The 25,370-nt window shown below is 46.7% G+C and overlaps 1 protein-coding gene across 1 annotated transcript; it reads left to right on the top strand.

Annotated features, from left to right (window-relative positions):
- Window positions 1–750: 750 nt before the first annotated feature.
- LOC142029344 (secreted Ly-6/uPAR-related protein 1-like) lies at window positions 751–23,704 on the top strand. Its single transcript, XM_075024075.1, has 4 exons — window positions 751–970; window positions 16,696–16,991; window positions 20,140–20,259; window positions 21,545–23,704. Exons 2-4 carry the CDS (start codon window positions 16,940–16,942, stop codon window positions 21,754–21,756), a joined length of 384 nt encoding a protein of 127 aa, XP_074880176.1. The 5' UTR covers window positions 751–970; window positions 16,696–16,939; the 3' UTR covers window positions 21,757–23,704.
- Window positions 23,705–25,370: the final 1,666 nt, after the last annotated feature.

Raw genomic sequence — 25,370 nt, forward strand, 5'->3', positions numbered from 1 at the left:
GAGGAAGGTGTGGCTAAAGTTTCAAATAGTTGAGATGTGATAATTTGAATACATCTGACCTATTCTGTTCCTCAACATGTGAAATGAGCTTTAGAAAAATAAAGGAAGGTTAGACTTGACATAAGAATTTGACTATTCAAAGTTTAAATGGGAACATTCAAAAGAAAACAATTAAGAAAACAACCCTCTCTGCTCTTTCTCTTGCATCCCATAGAGGCAGACAATGGCAATCCTTTGCCAAGAGTGTAGTGCTCATGTGCAGTCACTGCTTCTGGACTGGCTCCAATTGCTTTGTGGTAAAACGGCAGAGCGTTTCACAACAGTTCTCACACCCATGTACTATCAAAAGCAGATGTTTCCCTGCCCTTCATAATCCCATGCAATTCATTTCTCTTCTTTGCTGCTTTTGAAGCAAATGCTCTGCTACCAGGTACTCTTCAAATGCAGCAGCTCTACCCTCTTCTCCCCATCCTTGCCCCAGAAGGATGGAGAAAAGAAGCATTTGCCTTTGCCATGGAGATCTGTCGATGTGATGTCTTCCAATGTCCATGGGAACAAGGAGTCTGAAGCCAGTTACAAGCATGTCCATGTCAGAAGTGGTACATGAGCTGCTCCTCAACCTTGAATCTATTCAAGAAGTGATGATCTGAAGAGCTGGCATTTGACACGAAGACAATGAGAGAGAACAATCCTGGCATGAAGAAATACCCAGCAAACAAAGGCTATTCATCTCAGAGAGCAGGGGCACTCACAGGGTGAATGGAAAATTGTCCCAAATTCCCCACTCTGGAAGTTTGAGGACAACCCTTACTCATCTTGCTAATGTAGAAAGAGCTGCTGTCCCTAAGTCTGGGGAAGTTGTGAAGGCCCAAGTCGAGAGCCTGACAGGAGCCCAAAGAAGCCAGCAGAGAAACCTCATTGCCATCCTTGGCATCTGTGAATACGGAGGCTGCAAGCAGCACACCTGCAGGTAAGGGTGAGCATGTGTGGGCATGAGAGGTACAACATTTGTTTTGCTGGCTGGCACCAGGTATTGGCATTAAAGGCAACAAAAAACAGAGACATTTTTCTGCGTCTTACTGTCATTCCCTTCCTACACTCAAAATGGCATCTGAGGACAACAACAAAAGTATTCCTTATCCCTCTTATCTCCTCCTCCTTCCTGGTCCACGCAATGCCCTCATCCATCACAAGCACTGGGGCGCTGCAACCAAACCAACTCTCTTCCCTCAGCTAGACTGTGCCCTGCTCCTACTTCCCTCTTATTTCATCCTCGTTCCAACGACACCATTTCAACAACTGCTTCCATGACCTGGTTCTGTACAGATTTGTTTCTGGAGGCCAGTCTCATCTGTCACTTCCCTTAACATGTATGAGAGCTGAGGTCGCTGTGTGGCCTCTTGTACAGACAGGATGGCTCAATGGTTCAAAAGTTCTTGGCAACATTCAGGTGGGCAGAAAGGGCACATGTGTTTGTTTATACAGTGTGACGGTTGAAGGAAAAGAGGTTGAGAATGAAAAGAAGGTTTCATTCACATAGGTACACATTTACTGAGGACTGAGACTTTACTGGAAAGCACACAAGTAGCTTCTGAGGGAACGTTAATCACCGGGCAGAACAGCTACCCCAGGAAATCTTGTCTCGCTACCATAGAAACCTCTGCAGTCTCATTACTGCATAGTGCTTAATAAGATGTTAAGTCTATGCTAAGAAAAAACATAAGTTCTTGCAGGGTTTTTATCACTGACATCTGTATCCATAAGAGTCAAAATTCACTGATGCTTGGATTGCCAGCAGAAATTCAAATGTAGTTATTACCTGGGCCTCCACCAAAATATCGTCCCCCTGTGATGCTCTTTTAACATTATTGTATGTATTCAGAGGCCCATTTAGGGGTAAATCAAGCCCAACAGCAAGTCACCATGCAACCTGTTATACTACCTGCTATGATCCTGCTTAACAAGCACTAGAGGTTGGATATACCCACATATCCCTCAGAAATGTAGGGTGAGAAAAGGATGAGAAAAGTATTTTCTTCAAAATCATGGAACCCAAAATACAACTTATTACTTTTCTAACCTCCCAGGGATGGAACGAGCAAGTTCTAGGCCCAGAGGTTACAGTTATGTTTGTAAATCAAGCCAGGCCAGTGGACACTTCCGAGCATGGGAGGTTAGTCATCCCTACAGTCACCAGCATGGGTTAGGCCCAAGGATCTTCCAAACAATTCTTGGGGATGGCAGAGGAGTTGACATAAGACAATGACCATTCCCAGGAGGCAGGTTGGATGCAACCAGTCTGTTTTGGCAGGAAAGACCATGCCTTCTTAGTCAGCTTCAGTGCCAGAGATTAGTCCTCAGCATCTTTAATTTTTTAGCTAGTCTGCAATAGCAGTCTTAATCAATAAGCAACGTCTCTTGCTGTTGAAATCTGCAGCAAAAGACTGAAGAAGAGGATGTTTGCAGAGACTGAAGAGGTGTGTGTGAAAGGTGGCATGATGTTATCATTAAACTGTGGGATTTCTGGGGCAGGAGATAGAAACAGCCATGGAGGGAGGATGGTTAGTCTGACCCAACAGTTGGTGTAAATCTCTACTACTACAGCACCAATCTGCATAAGACAACTGGTTTGTCATTAATTAATAGCAGCTGCTAGGTGATCAGTATTCTGATGAAGGAAACCCCTCTTCCAAATGGACCCAGGAGTTCTCAGGCTGAACTGTTCCCTCCCAGCCTAGATCTGTTGAAACTCTTGGTGAAGTGCCTTCAGCCAGTCACTACCTTAACCCCAGTCAAGGTCTACAAAATGGTCATCGCTGTTGCTTGTCCATGCAAGGTCCTCAGATCCAGAGCTGCACATTTGTATTCTCCTTGCTCAGCAGGCATAGTTAACAGTCAGGCTGGAGCAGCTTTCTTACCTGTAAAAGTAGTCTTCCAAAGTTGTATGACTCCTGTGACGAGGGAGGCTGGGGGCAACCACTGGTGACACTGTATCCCCTTCTTTTCCAATAACCATGTTCTGGATAAATCTCTCCTCCCTAGAGACCTTTTTGTAGAGAGCAAAAAAGATGCAAAGAACAGAAATAGAGAACCTGGATTCTGGGATGAATGTTTATTCCCCAGATGTGGAACAGAAAGGAATTAATGATTAATGGGATGAAAATTAACAAGTCCAAATGTCTCGTTCTGCGCCTAGAATGGAGTAACGCTGGGCACAAGTATGAAACTGGGAGAGGAGTGACTGGAGAACAGCCCTGCAGAAAGGGGTCTAGGGGTGCTGGCTCACAGCTCAATAGGAGTCAGCAGTGTGACCTGGCACCCCAGACGGCAAACCGCATGCTGGAGTGTATCAAACACAGTAGATCCAGCCAGTCAAAAGAGGGGATTATCCTCCTGTATTCAGTGTAGGTGCGGCCTCACCTTGAATATTGTGTGCAGCTCTGGGCCCCACAATTTAAGAAGGACGTTAAGGTCCTCGAATGCATCCAGAAGAGAGCAACAAAGCTGGTGACAGGGCTGGATGGAATGTCCTATGAGGAGCAGCTGAGGACTTTGGGGTTTGTCTAGTTGGGAGAAAAGGAGGCTGAGGGGCGAGCGACCTCATTGCTCTCTACAGCTTCCTGAGGAGGGAAAGGGGAGAGGGAGGTGCTGAGCTCTTCTCCCTGGGATCCAGCAGTAGGATGTATGGGAATGGTTCAAAGCTGCACCAGGGGAGTTTTAGACTGGACATCAGGAAGCATTTCTTTACCGAGAGGGTGGTCAAACACTGGAACAGGCTTCCTAGAGAGGTGGTCAATGTCCCATGCGTTTCAATGTTCAGACAATGCCCTTAAGACCATGCTTTAAATTTTGGTCAGCCGTGAATTGGTCAGGCAGTTGGACTAGATGATTGCTGTAGATCCTTTCCAACTGAAATTATTCTATTCTATTCTATTCTATTCTATTCTATTCTATCCTATCCTATCCTATCCTATCCTATCCTCTCCTCTCTAGAACAGCTGGTTATTTCCCTGCACATATTTCACCATGCTTTCCGTAAAGAATCCCAAAATGCAAAGGGTGGAGCAGAAATACGCAGGAAGCATATCTACAACACTGTGTGGATACCTCAAGGTAAATTCCCTGCCATCACCACCCTGGTGATTCACCACAAAATAAAAAACACTGGACACCTTTGCATCACAGAAATTACATTGAAACATTTGCGTCCATGTTTCTGGTTTCAGGATTAAGGTGTTGACATAAACAAGTCCAAAGTCCTCAGGCTAAAGTACAACGTACAGCTACCTCTTTCCTATTGAATGGTGTGATAAGAAGCAGACACCATCCCAAAGACAATCAAGGATGTAGGAGGCAATGTGACCATGTGAACGCTCTCTGAAGATGGTTGGTGAAGGGGGTGTGCTGGTCTACCTCACATAATGAGACTGTCCATCCAAGAAGAGCCTAAGAGGAGAAGGGTCTCATCTACTCCATCAGTACCTTTAACAGGATACTAAGGCAAACAGAGAATTCAGGAATAACTCTGCTGTCCCAAAAGAGACCCCACACATCACAACCAAATGAATGTTTCACTTATGTCATCCTTATTATCCTAGTCACATCTTTTCAACAGTACCTAGCCGGATTTGACATTAGACTTATCAGTGCTTTCAGAAGAAATGAAGTACGAATTACTCTCATCTTGCTCACATGTAGAATAACTTTAAAAACTACCTAGCTCTCCTCCAGACCACCAGAGATGCTGCCTGGTCACTTCTTCCTTCATCATCCACTTCTACCACTCCACATACCGCAGACCCTTGGAGTTACCCAAACACAGATTGCCAGGGCACTATCACAGAAAAAAGAGAAGTGAAGGACCTGCCTAGTTCAGCTTTTCTGTGATCTGGAGCCAGTTTGTGTTGAGTGGACTGCCCATCTCTCCCCTGAGCATAAAAGAAGCAGTGACCACATCCTCTGACAGCACAAAGCAACACAACTCTAAAAGCAACTTAAGAAATGAAAGAGATAGTCCTGGATTACTAAAGTTATTTCTGTGCCATACCAAACACATCATCTTGACAATACATTGATCAATAGATCATACTCTGATCAAACTCCATCTTAAAATCCAGCTCTTTGTTCTTTTCCCCAACTGTTAGTAGAAAACTAATTCATTGCTTGGGCATACATTTCTAATTTCTAGTCTTGATTTGTTTCATGGCCAGATCCCATCTATGTGTCCAGTGCCACTATCTTTCTTATCTCAGACAGATCTTCCCTTCCAAGTTGCCTGCTGTTGAGTATATCCATATGTGGGAATCTTTTCTCCTTCTGCTGAGAAATCCCAGCTCTTTTAGCCTGATATACTGTCCATTCTCATCTTCATATCAGCCTTTGTATGGGACTTCATCTCCCTTGGGCACAGGTGGTGAGAAATGCACGCAGTGTTGCAAGTGTGGTCTTATTGGTGCCTTGCACGATGACCTTACCCCTGCACTGTCCTCACTGACAGCCCCCAATCATGACAGCTTTCTTCACGCTTCATCAGATGTCTGACATATATTCAGCCTGTGATCAACCAATACTCTCATGGCTTTCATCTCTCCAGTCATTTACAGGTGATCTCTTAGTTTACCGTAAAAGTTACTTATTACAGTATATGATCTTATTAGTATATGACTTGCATCCAAGCCACCTGGTTGTTTACGACATCCTGATCCTTCTCGGCACTGCTGATGCTTCCCGAGTTTGTATCCTCAGTAAATTTCATTAACACCATCCTATTTAGCATTTTTCAAGGTCTTTACAGAAAGTATTAAAGAGTACTGCAAGACCAGTTCCTGAGGAACTGCACTACTGACCTCCCCCAGGCTCATATCCCTCTCCCAACATTTTAAAAAACTTTCAACCCTTCCACTTCCAATTATTATATTGTTTTATTACTTTGCTGAACTCTTGAAAATCAGACTTTATTAATGTCAAATCAAGGAAGACCATCATCTTGTTTTTTAAGCCTTTTCATGTTTTTCATTATCCTCTCCATCAAAAATTGTTTTTAATCCTGGCATGCTATCAAGATCAGACAAATGACTTTTACCCCTCCTCTCTTTAATTTAGGTGGTAAATTCTGACCACATGATGCTGTCTTGATCTTGATCAATTTATGAACAATACTTGGGAGTGAACCTGGACCTGTTGTTCTGTATGCCAGTTCTCTAAGAGTTCCAGGATGGAAAATAACCTGTCCGGTTTTGTCCCAATTTTAATACATTAAAATTTTTTATTCCTCCTCAGATGTGGTTATTTCTACATCTGGGCACCTGTCTCCATGCTGTCTTCAGCCCCAAAGACAAAAGCACTTTCTATTTTGAATAAGTAAGTGGTTAAATTTAATATTCAGTTTTCATCTACCACATATTCACTACTTTCTTTTGTCTCTCAATATAAGGGCTGAATAATTATAACGTTTAATGTCTTTCCAGAGATTTAAGTCATTTTTACTATTGCAAAATTTCATTTTATATAGTTCTTAATCGCCGTCATGTAATTTTGTCTGCTGCTCGGTTTCTGCTTCCATTCTTTCAGGCTTCCCTCTCATTGCTAGTATAATCTTTGAAATGGTTATTCACCCATTTTAGGCCACAGTTATTTTTCTGTAGATGTTTTTTTCTCCACTTTTCCTCTTTGTTAGGGAAACAAATTCCAAACAGGTTCCCAAATCTTTGCTTTCAGGGAACCACAAGCTTCATGCCTTGCATGCACATACTTGAACTCCCAGTTCACTTACCCTTTCTCTAGCCACCATATATCAACATTTATCTTTGGTATCTGTTTATCTTAAACTGAATCAATCCAAAACTCAGCTGAATCAGGGGAGAATATTGTTCCAAGTGTGTTACAGTCCTGAGCCCAGCCATCAGAGTATGCCATCTCAAAAAAACGTCTCTGTAAGGAGGGGAGATATGGGGGAGGAAGGGTAGAGTCAATTAGTCTGTGCTGTAGGCGGCTAAATGGAGCTGAAGCCAGATTAGATCAAAATGAATCCAAACAGCTAAACTCTGGGCAGGCAGCTGAGCTCTAGAAACATATAAGATATCCAGAAGAAATACACCTAGGGATGGCAAATGCAGAGAGCATTGGCTGTGGTTATTTCAGTTGGACACATGAAGGAATGAAGAAGGAGCTTGGTCCAGCTGGGAAGGATTGGCACAGTTCTGTATGGGGATGGCATTTCTTTCTTCAATTTGAGCAAGAATGTCCTCTCATTTGAGACACTGACTCAAAAGCAGGTTGGCAAAAAAAAGAGATTCATGACAAAGACCCATTTGGGAAACATTGTCCTTTTCAGCTGCCATTTGCAGGCACGTACCAAAGGTAAGCACTCTTCATGCGGCATGAGGGGAGGGTGGAGAATATTAATTACTGAGAAGACTGGAAACCATGGATCAGAGCCATTCTCATCCTACATCTCCAGGAACATCTCCAGCCTTACTCATATCCAAGTGGGCAGATTTTTAATGGTCGATCCTTTATTATTAAAATCACAACAGATTTATTATGCTGCAAGTTTACTACATTCCAGGGTGTGAACTGCGGGTAGCCCATGAGTAGTTTTTAATTGCTTGCTGTTCTCCTTGGCAAAGAAGTCTTGTTGATGTCCCATCCAACTTATTCTGTAACCACATTCAGTCACAGTTATTCATGCAGTAGTAGCTTCAAAATGTCCCTGTACTTTTGTCTTTAGCAACTCCTTTTTCTTCCCAACTAGCCATGGAAGTAGCCTCCTCAGAAAAATATCCAACAGGTATCCAACAGGATTATAGACAACCATGCATTCAGTTCAACTGAGCAGTGTCCTGATGTTAGGCAAAAGGAAGACATATGCGGGGACCATAGCCAGAAGTCCTTAACATAATGTGACATGAAAGAAAACGTGTTTGCTAACAAGCAAATCTTTCTAGTGCTTGGGAAAGCAAAGCACCATTTCCACACCTGTAGCCTGAGCCTACACAGAAGCTTCCCCACCAGAGTTCAGAGCAAGCTTCTTCCCTTGGTCATTTACCTAGTGCAGCTCCACCCCATCAGCAATGCTGAGAATGTAGATAGAAAGATGCCACTGGAATTTTTCCATCACCATGACATGAGCTATTATTACTGCTTTACCTGCAAAATAATCTCACAGTCCCACAAACTAGAGTCCTTGTTGATGATCTAACAATATTCATACCCAGCCACGTCCTCAGAGGTTGATCTGTTCTCAACATCTGAAGAAACTTTGAGGGCAGCAGCCTCCAAAAAAACTGCAGTCCAACAGAAGTGTCTGAGCCATTGCAGTGTCATGTCAACATCCTGAGCATAATCTCAAAGACATCTGGAATGAGCTGCTCTTCTGAGACCTTCTTCTCCATGTCCTTTCAAAACCCATTCCTAAGGTGAGTCCCAGAAATGGATATGTTTTCCTCTTCCACTGGCCACTGAGCTTCTTGTCAGAAATAGTTATGTTTTGTAGGGACATTCGATCTTGTACCTTCCAAGCCAAAAAACACTGGAGTGGGATGCACCTGCACTGACCATGAAATGGTGGAGTTCAAGATCCTTAGGGCAGCAAGCAGGGTGCACAGCAAGCTCACTACCCTGGGCTTCAGGAGATCAGACTTTGGCCTCTTCAGGGATCTGCTTAGTAGAGTACCATGGGATAAAGCCCTGGAGGGAAGAGGTGCCCAAGGAAGCTGGTTAATATTCAAGGATCACCTCCTCGAAGCTCAGGAACGATGCATCCCAACAAAGAGGAAGTCAAGCAAAAATGCCAGGAGGCCTGCATGGATGAACAAGGAGCTCCTGGACAAACTCAAACTCAAAAAGGAAGCCTAGAGAGGGTGGAAGCAAGGACAGGTAGCCTGGGAAGAATACAGAGAAATTGTCTGAGCAGCCAGGTATCAGGGTAGGAAAGCCAAAGCCCTGATTGAATTAAATCTGGCCAGGGACATCAAGGGCAACATGAAAAGCTTTTGTAGGTACGTCGGTGACAAAGGAAGACTAGGGAAAATGTAGGCCCTCTCCAGAAGGAAAGAGGAGATCTAGTTACCTGGGACATGGAGAAGACTGAGGTACTTAACAACTTTTTTGCCTCAGTCTTCACCAGCAAGTGCCCCAGTCACACTGCCCAACATGCAAAAGGCAAAAGCAGGGACTGGGAGAATGAAGAACCGCCCACTGTAGGAGAAGATCGGGTTGAAGACCAACTAAGGAACCTGAAAGTGCGCAAGTCCATGGGACCTCATGAGATGCATACTTAGGTCCTGAGGGAACTGGCGGATGAAGTGGCTAAGCCACTATCCATCATATCTGAGAAGTCATGGCAGTTCAGAGAAGTTCCCACTGACTGGAAAAGGGGAAACATAACCCTCATTTTTAAAAAGGGAAAACAGGAAGATGAAGGGAACTGCAGGCCAGTCAGTCTCACCACTGTGCCCAGCAAGATCATAGAGTTGATCCTCCTGGAAACTATGCTAGGGCACCTGGAAAATAAGGAGGTGATTGATGACAGCCAACATGGCTTCACTAAGGGCAAATCATGCCCGACAAATTTGGTGGCCTTCTACAACGGGGTTACAGTGTTGGTGGATAAAGGAAGAGCAACGAACATCATCTGCCTGGACTTGTGCAAAGTGTTTGACACCGTCCCACACGACATCCTTGTCTCTAAATTGGAGACACATGGATTTGACAGATGGACCACTCGGTGGATAAGGAATTTGCAACTCAAAGAGTTGCGGTCAACAGCTTGATGTCCAAGTGGAGACCAGTGACGAGTGGCATTCCTCAGGGGTCAGTATTGGGACCGGCACTGTTTAACATCTTTGTCGGCGACATGGGCAGTAGGATTGAGTGCACCTTCAGCAAGTTTGCCAACAACATCAAGCTGTGTGGTGCAGCTGACACACTGGAGGGAAGGGATGTCATCCAGAGGGACCTTGACAGGCCTGAGAGGTGGGCCCGTGTGAACTTTATGAAGTTCAACAAGGCCAAGTGTAAGGTCCTGCACATGGGTCAGGGAAATCCCAAGCACAAATACAGGCTGGGTGGAGAATGGATTGAAAGCAGCCCTGAGGACAAGGACTTGGGCGTGGTGGTTGACGAGAAGCTCAACATGACCTGGCAATGTGCACTTGAAGACCAGAAAGCCAACCATATCCTGGGCTGCATCAAAAGATGCAGGTCAAGGGAGGCGATTCTCCCCCTCTACTCTGCTCTTACGAGACCCCACCTGCAGTACTGCATTCACCCCTGAGGGCCCCGACATAAGAAGGAAATGGACCTGTTGGAGCGAGCCCAGTGGAGGGCCACCAAGATGATTAGTGGGTTGGAGTACCTTTCCTATGAAGACCGACTGAGACAGTTGAGGTTGTTCAGCCTGGAGAAGAGAAGGCTCCAGGGAGACCTTACAGCAGCCTTCCACTACCTAAAGGGGGCCTACAAGAAAGCCGGAGAGGGACTTTTTACAGTGGCAGGTAGCAATAGGGCAAGGGGTAATGGCTTTAAACTGAAGGAGAGTAGATTTAGATTAGATATAAGGAAGAAATTCTTCACTATGAGCATGGTGAGGCAGTGGACCAGGTTTCCCAGAGAGGTTGTGGATGCCCCATTGCTGGAAGCGTTCAAGGCCAGGTCAGATGGGGCTTTGAGCAACTTGGTCTAGTGGAAGCTGTCCTTGCCCATGGCAGGGGGGTTGGAACTAGATGATCTTTAAGGTCCCTTCCAACCCAAACCATTCTATGATTCTATGGCAAAATACACACATTTATTATGGAAAGGCCTCCAGGTGACCTAGTCCTTACCTTTGAAAGGTGCCTTTCAAAGTCAGTGAAGGGAAACGCGTAATCCACAGCGCCATTAATTTTATGATGAGGCTTTTGTCTAAAGCAGTTCTGATGAATTGTGCATGTGTCTGCCTGACTGCAAAAAGAAAGATGTATGGTGATTCACCCAGGAGACATCTATGTTATAGAAGAAAGGCTGTACTTAAGTCAGATGACTCCCACTCGGGATTTTGTGTCCTGCTTCAATCTGTTTGTGACTGTGCAAATTTTTGAAGGTTATTGTCTTCCGCATTTTCTATTAATTGGTGTTGCCACAACTTTTGGCCCTGGCTACATAGATCCCAATGACAGGGACTGGCTTCTTTGTGTTACTATTCTTTTTATTGTGCTGGACACCCGTGGCAACATGCATCATAAGGTATTTTTATTATTTTGCAAGGCTTACTATTTAGATTAGTTCATGGTAAGGCATCTAGGTCTATATCTGTCGATAGACATTGCTGCCAACATGGGACATGAAGCAGTAGGGCAAGGCACAGGCTTCCTGATAGAGCTCTCAGTCCCACCACTCAATGGCACTGCTGATGATATTGAAGGGGTGACAAAGCGATGTCAATCACTTCAATGCTCGGTCGCAGACTCAGTTACAGTCCCTGGTTTTGACAATGGTAAGTGTTATCTTAAGTTAAAGGGGAGAACTCCATTTCCTTTCTTCTGTCCTCTGCATAACCAAAGCCTAGCTGATAAAGAGAGAAATTCTCCCTACTAGGGGGAGGGAGGTACCAGGCCCTGTAACTGGCCAGTCTTTGCATATTGTCCACTCCTGCACTACTGCAGAAGGTTGCTCAGAGATTGACGGTGCCATCAGCTGATCAAAGTGTGGACCAAGACACTGGAGACCCTCAACCAACAGCAGCCCCCATGAATATTCCCAGCACCCTTCAGCCTTGGTTGTAAATCGTCCAACTTTCAGATGGAAAATCACATAGTCACAAGATTCTCTCACATGCTAAAGCATGCACTTAGGGATCATAACACAAAGGCTTTCACATAGAATTTGCAGCAGCTATGACCAGGACAAAAAGGGGAATCACAACACAACAATAAATGCAAGAGGTTTTCATCTGCAGCCACATCCAGGCTACATCTACACTGGTCTTTAAAAGGGGCCAGGATCCATTCTCTTGTCCTGTGGACAACTGCCACAGCTCATGCCTGCAAAACTGAATTTTCTTATCCCTCCAACCAGAATGTCCTCATTGGAAACATCCTTAGCCCACACTATGCTTCAGAGCGTGCCTGGGCATTGCCTGGGACAGATCCAGGGAATTCAGGCCATAACAGGGCCAGGGACCATGCCAAATGCTACGTGTCCTAGGCAGTCCTCAAGTCCATGGTAGGACTAATACAGGTTAAAGGATCCCTGAATTGCCTGACTTGTGGATATCCATCCCTCTGGGGTGCAGTCCAGAACCACGTGTTGGACATTTTGAATGTCTTTGGTAAATGCTTGGGGGAACCTACATTCCCAGGGCTGACCAAACACAGCGGGCGAGATGATGCCTGAAGGGATTGTCTTCAACCCTGCGTGCAGCTGAAAGAAGAGGAACCTGCAGTTGTAGAGTCCATGTCCTCGGACTCCCCTTTTTTCTCTCAGAGCACTGAGCAGAACTCACTTATTTTTCTAAAAATACAGCCGGTGAGGGGGTTTTCCTCCCATCTGCAGAAGTACACCTGCTTTTTAGCCTAGAGGTTAATGTGCTTAAGCCAGAATTTGAGATGTGAATACAATTTCTTTCTCTGCTTGGAGAGGTTCAATTTCCCACCTCAGACAGGGTGTGCAAACCACCAAAGTGAAGCACAGGCATGGGAAGAAAGGGGTAAGAGCTCTTTACAGGTTAACTGAGTCAGCCCTGGGTCTCTGGATTTCTCTCCGATACCCTCCTTGTGGAGACATGTGAGTTTTGTATCAAACAGCCCCTGGAAGAAAGACCTAAAGAACTCCTAGGGGAAGGCTGCTCACCGAGCCATGCTTACACTTTCACCCTTCTCCAGATGAAACCTGCATTCCTTTCTGCCCAGTGGCAGTTTCATCAGGAGGGTGGAGAGCAACTCCACCCGAACAAGCCTACAGTCTTGTTATTAGCGCACACCCGAGAGAGGTGGAAGCTTCGGTTAGCTGAACACATCATCAAGCATCACTGCAGCCATGGGTACAGACAGCATGATTTCCCGCTAGTGAGTCACAGATGAAGATGGTAGAGCCCACAGGCACAGTCATCCAAATGGTCCCGAGCAAAAAACTACCCTCCCTGAATCACAGGAGCTGAACTCAAGTTGGCTTAATACACTGATCAGTAGTCTCTCTATTTTCCTATACCCCAGCTATCACCATGGTATCTGCAAACCTGATAGCAGACTCCATCCTGCAAAGCAGCTCCCAAGAAAGACGTTGACATCAGGTAGATGGATGTCATGGCTACAGTGACAAATATGGTCGGTTGATGATCATCTCATGACAGAAGCATCCATTCTACTTACACCTGGGACTGGAGTGGCTGTTGCTGTAAGACAACAAATAGTTCTGGGTTGGGCGATGCAGGGGAGAAGGTGGTAAATCAGAGGTGGTTCAGAGAAGGACCACTGGAAGGGTTAAAGCCCTGGAGGACAGACCTTCTGGAGAAGGAGTCAAAGAGCCCACCAAAGTCTGTCAAAGGGATATCCTAGACAAAATGCATCTTCATGGGGAAAGCAGAATCGCAACAGTGAGCAATTAAGTTTAGTAGAGGGGTGTAATGAGAGCCACTGGCTGTAGAAGCTGCATAAATCAGAGTAGAAATATTTTACACAAGGGTAATTTTACACATGGCTGATAACCGACCACTGGAACAGCTTATCAAAACTTGGCGTACACTTTTGTCACAGGACTTCTCTACAAAATTCAGTTTCTTTTTAATTTAAACAGGAATTAACTATAACAGAAGTTAGATCAGATAGTTATAAAGCACATCGCCGCCTTGCCTCTGAACACTGAATTTACATCATCTGCCTTTCCTTGCATATGTGATAAGCAGAGAAGGATTATGTCTACCCAGATTACCTTATAAATAAGGACAGTCTCACAGGGACAGGCTGGTAGTGGTTTTGGATTGATACCACTGAAAATTCAGAGAGACTTTTGGCACACAAGTCTTCCTCCCTACACACCACGCCTCATTTATATTCTCAGATCTTCAGACCTGAAGTGACATTTCAACTGAAGTCCCTTATGGCTCCTGTCAGTCAGTGCTCAAAACCTTGCTCAGGGTTTATTCCACCACCGACAAAGACAGATGGGAATTTAGGTCCTCCTGAGTCCTACAAGCTGTCTAAAGCTGCCCTAACTGCTATATCAAACCACTTCTTTCACATATTTATCAAGCTCCATCTCAAAGCAGGTGGGATTTCTACCCTGCCTTTGTTTTTAGAGAGAACACAACTTTTCCTAGTGTTTAAGACCCTGCCTCTGATTGCCAGTCCCATTTAAGTCACACTAGTCTTAGCTCTAGTGCAGTATGATGGTTTAGCTTACAGAGCTTTTCTTTCTGTAGCTCTGTTTTCAATGCCTGCAATGTATTTCTGGGGGAAAAATCGTATCTCCACTCAACCTCTGCTCTGCTAAGCTAAAAGGGGCCAGTGTTTTCCAGACTTCCCATTAGTTTCCATCTGCTTTTTTTTTTTTTTTTCCCCCCATCAGGACCCCATTTTTTCTTGATAGGGGCAATGAAATTCCAGGTGAGAAGCCTCCAGGGCTTCATGCCAGGGTGCTAACACTTCCATAATCACCCTGCTAACAGCCTCCCTTAGATCCCAACACACCATTTGACATCACCTGTGTTTGTTTGTGTTTGTCTTTGTTTTCAGGGCTCCATCCTGAGGCTCCTGGTTATCGTTAGATCAACTAATACCTGTAGGCTTTCCCTTTCCTCCACAATTTTACTGGCAGGCTCCCAACTTCTCTCTCCCTGAAGTCTGGCACTCTCGCACACTCAGCCAGTCTGCAGGAGCTTTAACAACCCCAGCTCCCGTGGTTTCCCGATGCCTTGCCTCAACGGCCAGATCTCAAACCTTTTCAAGCCATTAGACAGAGTTAAGTGGCTTTGCACTGGCCAGAGGCAAACAATCCTACCATGCTGCTGCATCCCACGACCGGTGATGGACAGCCTCCACCAAGCTGGACAGACTCATTTAGTTTCCTATTTATATCACTAGTCCTTCAACCACACTGATATATTCCAAGGATTTCTCAGTATGCGATGCCTTTCAAGTGCAGGCAGACCATTAAAACATGCCTGTGTGGACATCTCCATTTCAGCAAGCTATACAGAATCTGTCAAGCGATGTTTTAGTGTTGTGAACGCTGGAGTGCCAACCCTGCCATGCTTAGCTATTGAGGCATAACCACCTTGGATGCTTAAAGCACTGGATCTTTTCCAGTTTCATGGGTGTTAATTAAGATATTGCTCAAATGTGCCTTGAACTGCCCAGTTACAAGAAAGGATCTGGATGTAATCAGGTCTGGTGGCTTTCACAGAGCTGAGCTTTTCCTATATACCCAGAGAGGTATATCTGTTGCTCTGACAGTACAGCAAGATAATATAAAGATAAATTATAGTTTTCACTCTCACAGCTGAGAGAGCATTAGGGTGCACATCTTTCCCTCCCTTTCCCACAGCACAGTACTGATTCCACCACCCCAGCTCGATCAGCTTTGTGTCATCCATGACTGTGGAAATTTTCATTAGCAATGCTTCTCGAGTTACTGAGAACCGTTTAGGGAGCAGCGCTTCCCAAAAATCCTCATTCTCAAACTGGGAGAAAAAGGATAGGCTGCTGGGAATGGTAGCAATGTCCATGCGCATCGCCACAACTAGCCTGTGACATTAATGACCCCCAGTCATTAAATCAGCTTGTGCACTCACTTTGTCTCCATCCCTGAAGTCTCTGAGTGCTTCACAGTGACTCACGAACTTTCCTTCATTGGCTTATTCAGCTGTTTTAAGGGAAATTGCATAATGCTGGGTTTTTCCACCCTGGATCACAACAACAACAGAAAGTCTATCAATTTTTCCTCTGAAATATAAAATGCCATTGGCTCAGTCAAAAGGGAGGAGCAAAGCATTTCTCCCTAACTGCAGGCTTTTTAAGCTGTTTCCACAAATACTGTATAAATTCAAAAAAAAAATTATTATGTTTGAAAGGGTTGCCTTGAAATGCATAAAGTGAAATTTTCTATCAGGAAGGTACTGCAGTGGGAAAATTGAATCATTCCTCCACATTGGGTTTATTTCCCAGCTTCAGAATAAAATTAGGTAAATAGTTGACAGTTTTACAAAAGAAGGCACAGTGCCTTGCTCTGCCAGCATGACCCAGGACTTGAAATAAAATGACATATCCAAATTCCAGACGTGCAAACACCATCTTCCATGTTCACCTCCACTGGCCTTTCAATGACTCCCATGCCCAGCAGCTCAGCACCAGGGCTCGGTTAATAACTAAGCCCCTGGGAGCCAGAAGCCAGGCTTGCTTTTGCACTGGATTTGGGAAAATAGACATGTTTTGGGTAAACCCAGCCACGCCAGCTTCCCGCTTGCCAGCCCAGGGAGCAGTAGGCATGAGAACATGGCACAGGTTTTGGTGAGGCTGAGCCAGTGTGTGTGGAAGCCCAGCCCGCTGCCGCTTGCATCTTGACTGTTGTTGCCCAATGCAACACACATGACACAACCCAGTTCTTGGCTCGCGGAGCCAGACTTGAAGGAACAAACATATCTTGTCACATTCCCCATCCAAGCACTGGCGTGGGGCCACCCCTTGCAGTGCAAGATGTGTTTTTCCTTTTCCATGGCACCAGCTCCAGGACATAAACCTGAAGAAGAGACGACGTATGAGAGGAGTCTGCTCGTTGCGGTGACGTCACCTCCTTGGGGAACTTGTTTCTCTACAAATCCCAATCCAGACTGGAGCTGAGTTCTCCCCTGATCACGCCGAGGGAATCCGCCCACAGGATCAACAAGAGGTGGAGAGTGGGAAAACATATAAAGGTCCCTGGGAGCAGCTCTCCTTTACTGCCCTGGCTGTACGGATCTGCTCTCAGCATGAAGACACTTCTGGTTGGACTCCTGCTTGGCCTGGCATTCGTGGAGTTGGGTAAGACCGCTGCATTCCTGACACCCCAGGGACCCCCTGGGAAATGCCTGGGAGGGGAGGGGAAAGGCATCAATAGAGAAAGATCTGGTCTTCTCCAGGTAGGGGAAATAACACCCTTATCTATTTAAGAAGGTCAGTGGAGAGGGTGAATGGGGAAAGGGGATATGCATGCCTGGCAGGGAGAGATGTGACGCTTGACAGAGAGCAATGCACATCATTCGGATGCATAGGTGGTTGACTGTCACCCAACCCTGCTCATACCGTACCCTGGGATGGAGGGGACCAACACGTTGCTTTATAAGACTAAGGTGTGAATGACAGTCCCATGGCACAGGGCAGTACAAGCTCTTAAGCTGCCAACTTGTCCCATCAGGGATAGGATAGGGTATGTTCATCCTGAGCTCCTGCCATCCTTAAAACCTTCCAGCTGGCTGCTGGAAGCTCTGAAAACCAGAGGGTGAGGCTTCAGTACAGATATGGGCAAGGATATGAGAAATAATTCCAAGGATTTTGGAAAGGTTCATTAAACCGCCAGCTCTAGGGTTTTCACTAATTTCTAGAGATTAGGGTATAGGTGGAGATAGGCAATTCTTCTGGGTTTGTTTAGGTTTGGTGTCTGATGGGGATGGGTCTTGGGCAAGCTGGTAGCAGGGTCTGGTCATTGCTGTGTTCTTACTCCATCTATTTGCGACCCACTGCAAATACATCCTTGGCCTGGAACAGAGTCATCCTTGGGGTGACACCAACCCAGTGGGTTTTAACCTACAGCCCATGGGCCCCAGAGATCCTCACACTGCTTTCATGGGACTCTGAAAGATCTCAGAGGAAAGGCAGCCTGGGCAGAAGTTGAACACCTCTATCTGGAGGCATGGCTACGTGGAGATCATTCAAAAGGTTGCAAATGCAAGAAGGTTGAAAGGCATACACCTTGCAATTCTTTACGCAAGGAAGTGTTTTGGGTCTCTTCTTCAGGCTGCTTTGCTTTTTTTAATCCCCCTGCCCTCATTACTCTTTCCACGTGTCTCTAAAGCAAACCCAACTACTGGCTGAAGGACATGGTCTGGGTCAAACCCACCACAGGACTGAACCAGGACAGGGGCAGTTACTTTTATACAGCTACTGCAATTTTTTACATTTCAGTACCTGTTGTTTTTCTTTTTTTTTTCCTTCTTTCTTTCAAGAAGTTTCACAGGAGTTTCTTTTCCTCCTTCTGGGTCTAGGCCTGTCCTGGATTTAATGGGTTTGCTGAGGAACTGACAGAGCAGATTTCTACCCAAAGGTCTCAGAGTGCTTTATGGAAACAGAGACACATCACCACTGTTTGCTTTATAACTGAGAAGGAGGCAGAAATGGAATTTCTGGGATGATCCAGCGGGAGGCAACTGGTCTTAGGCACAGCTTTTGCAGCTGAGGAATATGTCTGTGACCATTTGTCTTCCAGGCATTTGATAGCAAGGGGTAGAAGGTGCTGTTGGACAGTGATGAATGGTGAATTATTGGCCTCAGATCAGGACACAGCACTCTCCTCTACGTTCAGTTCTTCTCTTGTGTTCTGGTCCTTATGGTTTTGGGCTTTCCTCTTCCACTGGAACCTTCCTAAAAAATCAATGTCCTCTGAGTGGCCCACCCAGAGTCAGTGAAAGATAAGGAGGCTGAGGATTTTCTTCCTTAAACATGCTTTTAACTGGAAGTAACTCCCTCAGAGCCCATGGCACTGCCCTGCTCACCCACGAAAATGGTAAGGTTTGGAAACCAGCTCAACCCAAAGGTTGCAGATCAGTTTCTCGGATGCTTTAAGCTAGCACTGCTCCATCCAGCCATCCATTAGCCAGTCCCACACACTCACAAACATCCCTATGCTTGTCAGGTTGACAATGTTGTGCGTTCTCTCTCAGTGGGCACTACATGTTAAAATCTAAAACAGCCTCTCATGGGTCATTTGGAAAGGTTCTACCAAGGTCCTCAGCTCCGGTAAACAGGGACGGCTCCAGCACACCTATTTACAAAGGATATAGCCATGAGAACACCAGCACTGCAAACATTAAAAAGTCCTTCCTACCTCTGCAAAGAGGACAAAGAAGGTTTTTGCATCGTGTAGATTCTATTGAACAGCCGAATTTTCCAAAGGAGGTGCTGAAGAAGTAGATGCCCTGAAAATTCTTTCTAGAGTCAGGTGTTCAAACAGCCGCCTTCAAAAATGTTTATCCTTATCGCAAAGTCCCAGAGGTTTCTCTCTTAACAACAGATGCTGCAGAACTAGAACAAGAAAACATCGCCTCTCTGCAATTTTGCCAATAGATGGCAGTGGACACATTTGGGTGGTTCTTCAGCTGCCGCGTTGCTAGAAGGCAGGTAGGATAGAAAATATCAAACCAGGCTGGTGTCTGTCATCCAGCCACAGCAGCACGACTCCAAAAAATATGCACACTGGGTATCTGCCGACTGCGGACGGACAGGTCTCATACCGAGAATTTTGAGCAACTGCTGTGATCAATGCTTGCATATATAAAGATGTCCCTCTTTTGGCAGGCAGCCAGCAAGAGCTCTGTAGCATCATCTCCTTTAAAAAGCAGCAGTAGCCCCTGATGAAAGTATTTTTTAGGCCACATCGAGCCCTTAGGATCTCTGATACGGCTCTGAAATTTAAATTCTGCTCTCAGTTACAAAGTTCTGCAGAAATCCCTCTAAACAAGCCCAAAGAAGCTGTCACTGTGGGTGGAGGGATGGGGGAACTGCCAGTCGTTCAGTGCTGGTGAATGCTGCTCTCAACGGAAGAAGATATTTTGCTCTGTGTTACAGCATTTCTTAGAGAGGATGCAAAGAGCCTATCACAGCTGCTCAAGCAATAGATCCTTCTAGATTCCTGCTCTTTTTGGGCTGCTGAGCCCCCAAGGTAGTGATCACGCTCAACTCCCGCAACACCAGCCTTGTCCTTTGGTGCTGGGATTTGGTCTTTCCCCCCTGCCCTATCTAAGCTTTGCCTTTGCCTCCAGATGTGCTTAGTTTCTGGGATCACTGCATCTTGGTCTGGGGGGGGGGTGAAGCACTGACCATCACGTAGTCCCCAGCCCAGATCAGAGGACCTGCAGACTTGCTGTCTGTCTTCACTGCTGCGACCACCTCAAACCCATTCTGTTCCCCTCTGCAGCCCAATCCTTACGATGTTACACGTGCAAGGAACCAACGGACATTGACCGGTGCAGAACAGCCACCCTGTGCCCCCCGAAAGCCACCGTGTGCACCACAACGCTGCACTCCGTAGACTCGGGTAAGTTTCATTTCTTGATTGGAGTGCTCGCAAGGAGATATCATAGAATTACAGAATGGTTTAGGTTGGAAGGGACCATAAAAATCATCTAGTTCCACCCCCCCTGCCATAGGCAAGGACACCTTCCACTAGACCAGGTTGCTCAAAGCCCCATCCAACCTGGCCTTGAACGCTTCCAGGGATGGGGCATCCACAACCTCTCTCAGCAGCTTGGTCCAGTGTCTCACCACCCTCACAGTAAAGAATTTCTTCCTAATCCCTAATCTAAATCTACCCTTTTTTGGTTTAAAACCATTACCCCTCATCCTATCACTACACTCCCCAATCAAGAGTCCCTCCCCATCTTTCCCCTAGGCCCCCTTTAGGTACTGGCAGGCTGCTAGAAGGTCTCCATGGAGCCTTCTCTTCTCCAGGCTGAACAACCTCAGCTCTCTCAGCCTGTTCTCCTAGGAAAGGTGTTCCAGCCCTCTGATCATTTTTGTGGGCCTCCTCTGGACCTGTTCCAACAGGTTCATGTCTTTCTTCTGCTGAGAACCCCAGAGCTGGACGCAGTACCCCCGGTGGGGTCTCACGAGAGCGGAGCAGAGAGGCAGAATTACCTCCCTTGACCTGCTGGCCATGTTTCCCTCTCCCCCTCCCAGTCCCAGCTTGGATTATCCTTTAACTTCTCTGTAAGAATCCAGGTGGAGTTATCCAACCTTAGAGAGGGAAGGAGAGAAATCATCAGATTCAGAGCCTCGTAGTGAATTATACAGGACTCTGCTTACTCTGTTTTGCCTTTCCTACCCCTATGCCCTTATGGACCCTGAACCTGCAGATGTCTGCAAACATACCGCAGAAACCCAGGGGCTGTCTCCTTGTTTGTAGATGTTTTCACCTAACACCAACTGTCTCACCAATGACCATGCCAGTGTTACACCAGTGCTTCTTGGCCCTGCCAACTTCTGTGCAGAGCCGTTGCAGGAGCAACTCACCTGAACAAAATAGACAGGGACTTGTGTTCCTCGATGATGCTACAATAAATTTGGAAGGAGGAGGAGGGAGAGAGGGACTCAGCAGGGAGAACTGGCAGACCTGTTCCTACAAAGAGCAGTCTGGATTACAGGCACGCATGGATTAGAGGTGCTCAACACCTTATTTGCCTTTATTTACCTATGAACACTTTACTTTTAATTCCCCTCCAGTACACAAAGTCAGTGTTTCTCAATGCCAGCTGTCCGCACCTTCCTTTGCGATTCCTTTCTCTCTCTCATCCTCCTCCCCCTCTCCAATCTGCCTGTTTCAGGTTACCCCTTTTTCGGCAACATCACCGTCACCAGAAGCTGTGAGGAGGAATGCCTCGCCTATAACGGGATAGGGGCAACCAGACCCAAGTCATGCTGCTACACCGACCTCTGCACCGATGACACCAAGAGCAGCAATGGGGTGGGAAGCAGGTCTGCAGCGCTGGGTCTGATGGCCATGGTTTTTGGCACGCTCCTCCAGTGCGCTCTGTAACGTCGCAATTGCCCGTGCTCCAGCCAAAACACCCCCCCCTCCTCTCTGCCAAGCTGTCTCATGAACATTTAGATGCCTTGGGAATAACCTTCGCTGATGTGTGGCTTCACCCATCTTCAATGCTGTGAATTCAAGCCGATTCAAGCCAAGAGTTTGGGCAGCTGGACCTAAACCCCTCAAATTTCCAGTTTCCAGCTGCTAAGCAGATGTTCCTCACCTTCAGCTGCTTCTGGTCCTCAGGACCCACATCTTCCCTTTTCCTCTGTGGGGAGCAGTAGTGGATGAAGCACTGCGGCTCTGCACAGCAGGAGGGACCGGGTAGTGCCGTGAAGGCCGGCGTTCTGGCATCATCCTCAGCAAGAGCAGGGGCTGTACACACACTGGACATGGACAGTGCTTTTTTTCCCAGGTTTCCCCAAGCTCCCACACAACCTGTGCCTGTGTGCCTCCAATAAATCCCTATGCACAACCCCTCAAAAAATCCTGCAACACTCCAACAGGAGCTTGGCTTAATTTCTTTCCACTTTTGGTGCCATCTCCTGAGTCAGAGCAGCAGGTGGAAATTTGTTCCCACTTACTACCTGCTCAGCAGAGTGTGGCTTGCAACTGCAGAGAGCTGGCACTTAATTCTGTCTAGAATAAGCTATGGAATGAGTTCAGAAGGGCTCAGCCTTCATGTGTTGAGCTGGGATGTATTTCTGTAAAGCTCGAAACATGCCCTGGACTAACAGGCCAGGGCAAGTCAGACCTGCAAAAGCAAATTTGGGAGCTTGGCTAGCCAAAACCCTCAGCAGCCCTTTGCCTGAGCTCGGGTTGCAGTCAGAGCTCCTGAATTTCCCTTCCCAGATGATTTACAGAGCATTTCAAGCAACTTCTTCTGTTACTCTGCCCTCCTCCATCCCTTCACAGCAGGGACTGCAGGAAAGGAAAAGTAATGATTATCCCAGATCCTCAACTCCGGGAAATGCCAACGGCTTTACTCACACCGGTTAACAGCACTACTGTGTCCCAGCTGGGGATTTGCTCCATTCTCCCTTGCAGCAGCTGTAAGATTGATTTTGATGCCCTGTCTGCTGTAAAACCAGATGGAGAGGAAGCAGATACAAATGAGCCAGGCGTGCCCAGCTCACAGACCTCTCTGGTCGGGAAGAGCTGGGGAATTTGCCATTTGCTCTGTTCCTATTGCCAGGGCTCGTCCAGGGGAGCAGGAGGCAACCTGCAGGAGCAAGGGCAGAGTGGAGCACGGGTATATCCCATGCACCATCCTTGTGTCTTCATGCCATCCCTGCAACCTCCCCTGTGCAAAGTCTATTTCTTCTCCATTTTTTTTTCCCATTTTCCACTCTGTTTCCATAAGGCATCAGCCAGGAAACCAAAGGAATAAGCAGAGGGCCTGTTTTTTTCATTGCACAGAGGAAATTGTTTCTCAAGGTCTGTCTCGGTACCATTTGCAAGAAAACTTTGACAAGGCATTGTGTTCCTTGGCAGAGGGCCCTGTGCAAGCCTGGGGCCCAGGAGGATGATGAGCCTTTTTGTTCTGGAGGTGAAATGCTCTATGCTTCACTAGAACACTTACAGTTTCCCTGCAACACCCTTGCAATGCTGAGGTCTGTGGAGGGAAAATGCCATTGAGAGTATAATGATTGGGAGTTACTCAAATACTGATATTACACCCACCCTTGCAGACACAGAGCACCAGCTTCTGCTTCCTACTCGTCTGTTCTCTGTTTCCCTGCTTCAAAAACAGTCTGATGTGTCAGGCCAGAAGCAAACCACCATCACAGCCATCCTTAGATCAGATCCACTTTTCTATTCTGGATTCAAGCTCTGGAGTAACCCATTGTCCCCAGTGGCTTTTCCGTGCTGGCTGCAGGGTCCTGTGCTGTGCTAACATGGGATGAACTTTCCTCCATCTATTGCACACGCAGATGGGGCAGGGTCTGGATACAGAGGGACTGGGAGGGTAAGGGTTCCCTTCTGGGTGAGAATCTAGCAAATAAAGTTGGATCTTCCAGTTTTCAGCCTGCAGCATCTTTCTTGTGCACTCAGCCTTCACCCAGGAAAGGAGCGTGGGGCAGCACAGGTTGCAGGGAGGACATGTCTCTGGCTGGTTTTCTGCAGCTCCCCAGCTGCCCTGTGACAGAGAGGGGAAAAGCTACAGAAGGGGACAAGGAAGGGAATGCAAAAATACTGCTTTGAAGAGCTAGATTTAAGGCTATCCCCATTAGAAGAGGAGGGGGAGAAGGATAACGTACTGTCCAACATTGCGGGAGGCTCATCTGGGGCATGCAGAGAGACCAGGGAGGGGTTCTTGGTACAGCTTCTCTTGCAGCAGGCAAAGAGAAAGGGGCTGATCTCAGCACAGCAAGGCAAGCAGGCTGCCGGGAGCAATTCTTCAGGGTCCCCTCTGCGCTGCAGGGATGCTGCAGGTGGGACCCACTGCCCTCCTTGTGTCACTGGTTCTGGCTGCGAGCATCCTGCATCACACCGCGCTGCACCTGGGACTCGCCGGTTAACGTGGCTCCATCAGCAGAGCAGAGAGCTTCTACCTTAGCCAAAACAGAGCCAAGGGCAGGGTTTAGCTTCAAAGCACTTGTAATATGTTCCTACATTAGGAGAGGTGAAAAGCCCTTCACCCAGAGTGTCAGGTGTACAAAATGTCCTTTTGCGTTAATATTCATCTGTTCACACAGCGTTAGCTGTAAGCCACAGGCTGAACTGTCATCACCGGCAGCCCTTGCAAAGTTTGATTTGCTGCTGCTTAGGCTATTGCTTTTATTTCTTCTTGCTATTTGGTCCCTAGGAGTTAAACCCAACAAGTACTACTGCCCCAGCAAATGCAGGACACTGCCAGGGGATTCAAAGGAGTTGGCAGACTTTTGCGTCACCGGGTCGAGTGGACATACGGAGGGAGATGTTTAAATATAGGCTGAATAAAACAGAACAGAGAAAGATGTGTCTCCAAAGGGCCATAAAAAGACTTGCAGCCTCTCGGCCCTGGAAGATGAGGCTTCACAGCAGGCGGCATCCAGCGCTGCTGTTGCTGTGTTGGAGGATTTTACCTGCCCCCCTGGGGGCTTGTTCTTCCCAGAAGTCATTCTGTGCACGTCCAGAGACTTTATCTCCTTATGCTCTATCTGGCCAAGAAGTTGTCTTTTCCATCACCTTCCAACCCTTCTGCAAATGTGGGGCAGACCTACAGATGTGCAGCTGCCCTACAGATGTGCAGTCCTGATCTGCATCACCGGCTTTCAGTTGCAAATCTGCAAATGCTTTCATCCATCTAGAAATTAAAGCATGGCAGAGACTAAACTTTCAGGGAGGCGTTTGCAGACCCACATTGGTGAGGGTATTCAAACTGGTCTACCATGTGGAGTCCCACCTCCAGCCAGCCATCAGGGCGATATGTCTGCCTTGCGTGGCCTTTCCTCGTGGGTTCCATGAGTCTCGAAGGTGGAGTGGATATTTCAGTGGATAGTTCCTCCTCTGGAAACACAGTGCACAGCCAGGCTTGGCTTGGGCTGGATCAAGACCCAGGTTCAATCATGCTGCTTTAACTTGGGCAAGATTCCCACAAAGGTATCGCTGGTGCTGTGGGCGAGAAAAACTACACA

The sequence above is a fragment of the Buteo buteo genome, chromosome 3 (genome assembly GCF_964188355.1).
Source record: "Buteo buteo chromosome 3, bButBut1.hap1.1, whole genome shotgun sequence".
Taxonomy (NCBI): Eukaryota; Metazoa; Chordata; class Aves; order Accipitriformes; family Accipitridae; genus Buteo; species Buteo buteo.

Coding starts and splice junctions, on each gene's coding strand:
- LOC142029344 (XM_075024075.1), top strand. CDS start 16,940: ATGAAGACACTTCTGGTTGGACTCCTGCTTGGCCTGGCATTCGTGGAG. Junction 16,992..20,139: donor CCTGGCATTCGTGGAGTTGG/GTAAGACCGCTG, acceptor TCCCCTCTGCAG/CCCAATCCTTACGATGTTAC. Junction 20,260..21,544: donor GCTGCACTCCGTAGACTCGG/GTAAGTTTCATT, acceptor TGCCTGTTTCAG/GTTACCCCTTTTTCGGCAAC.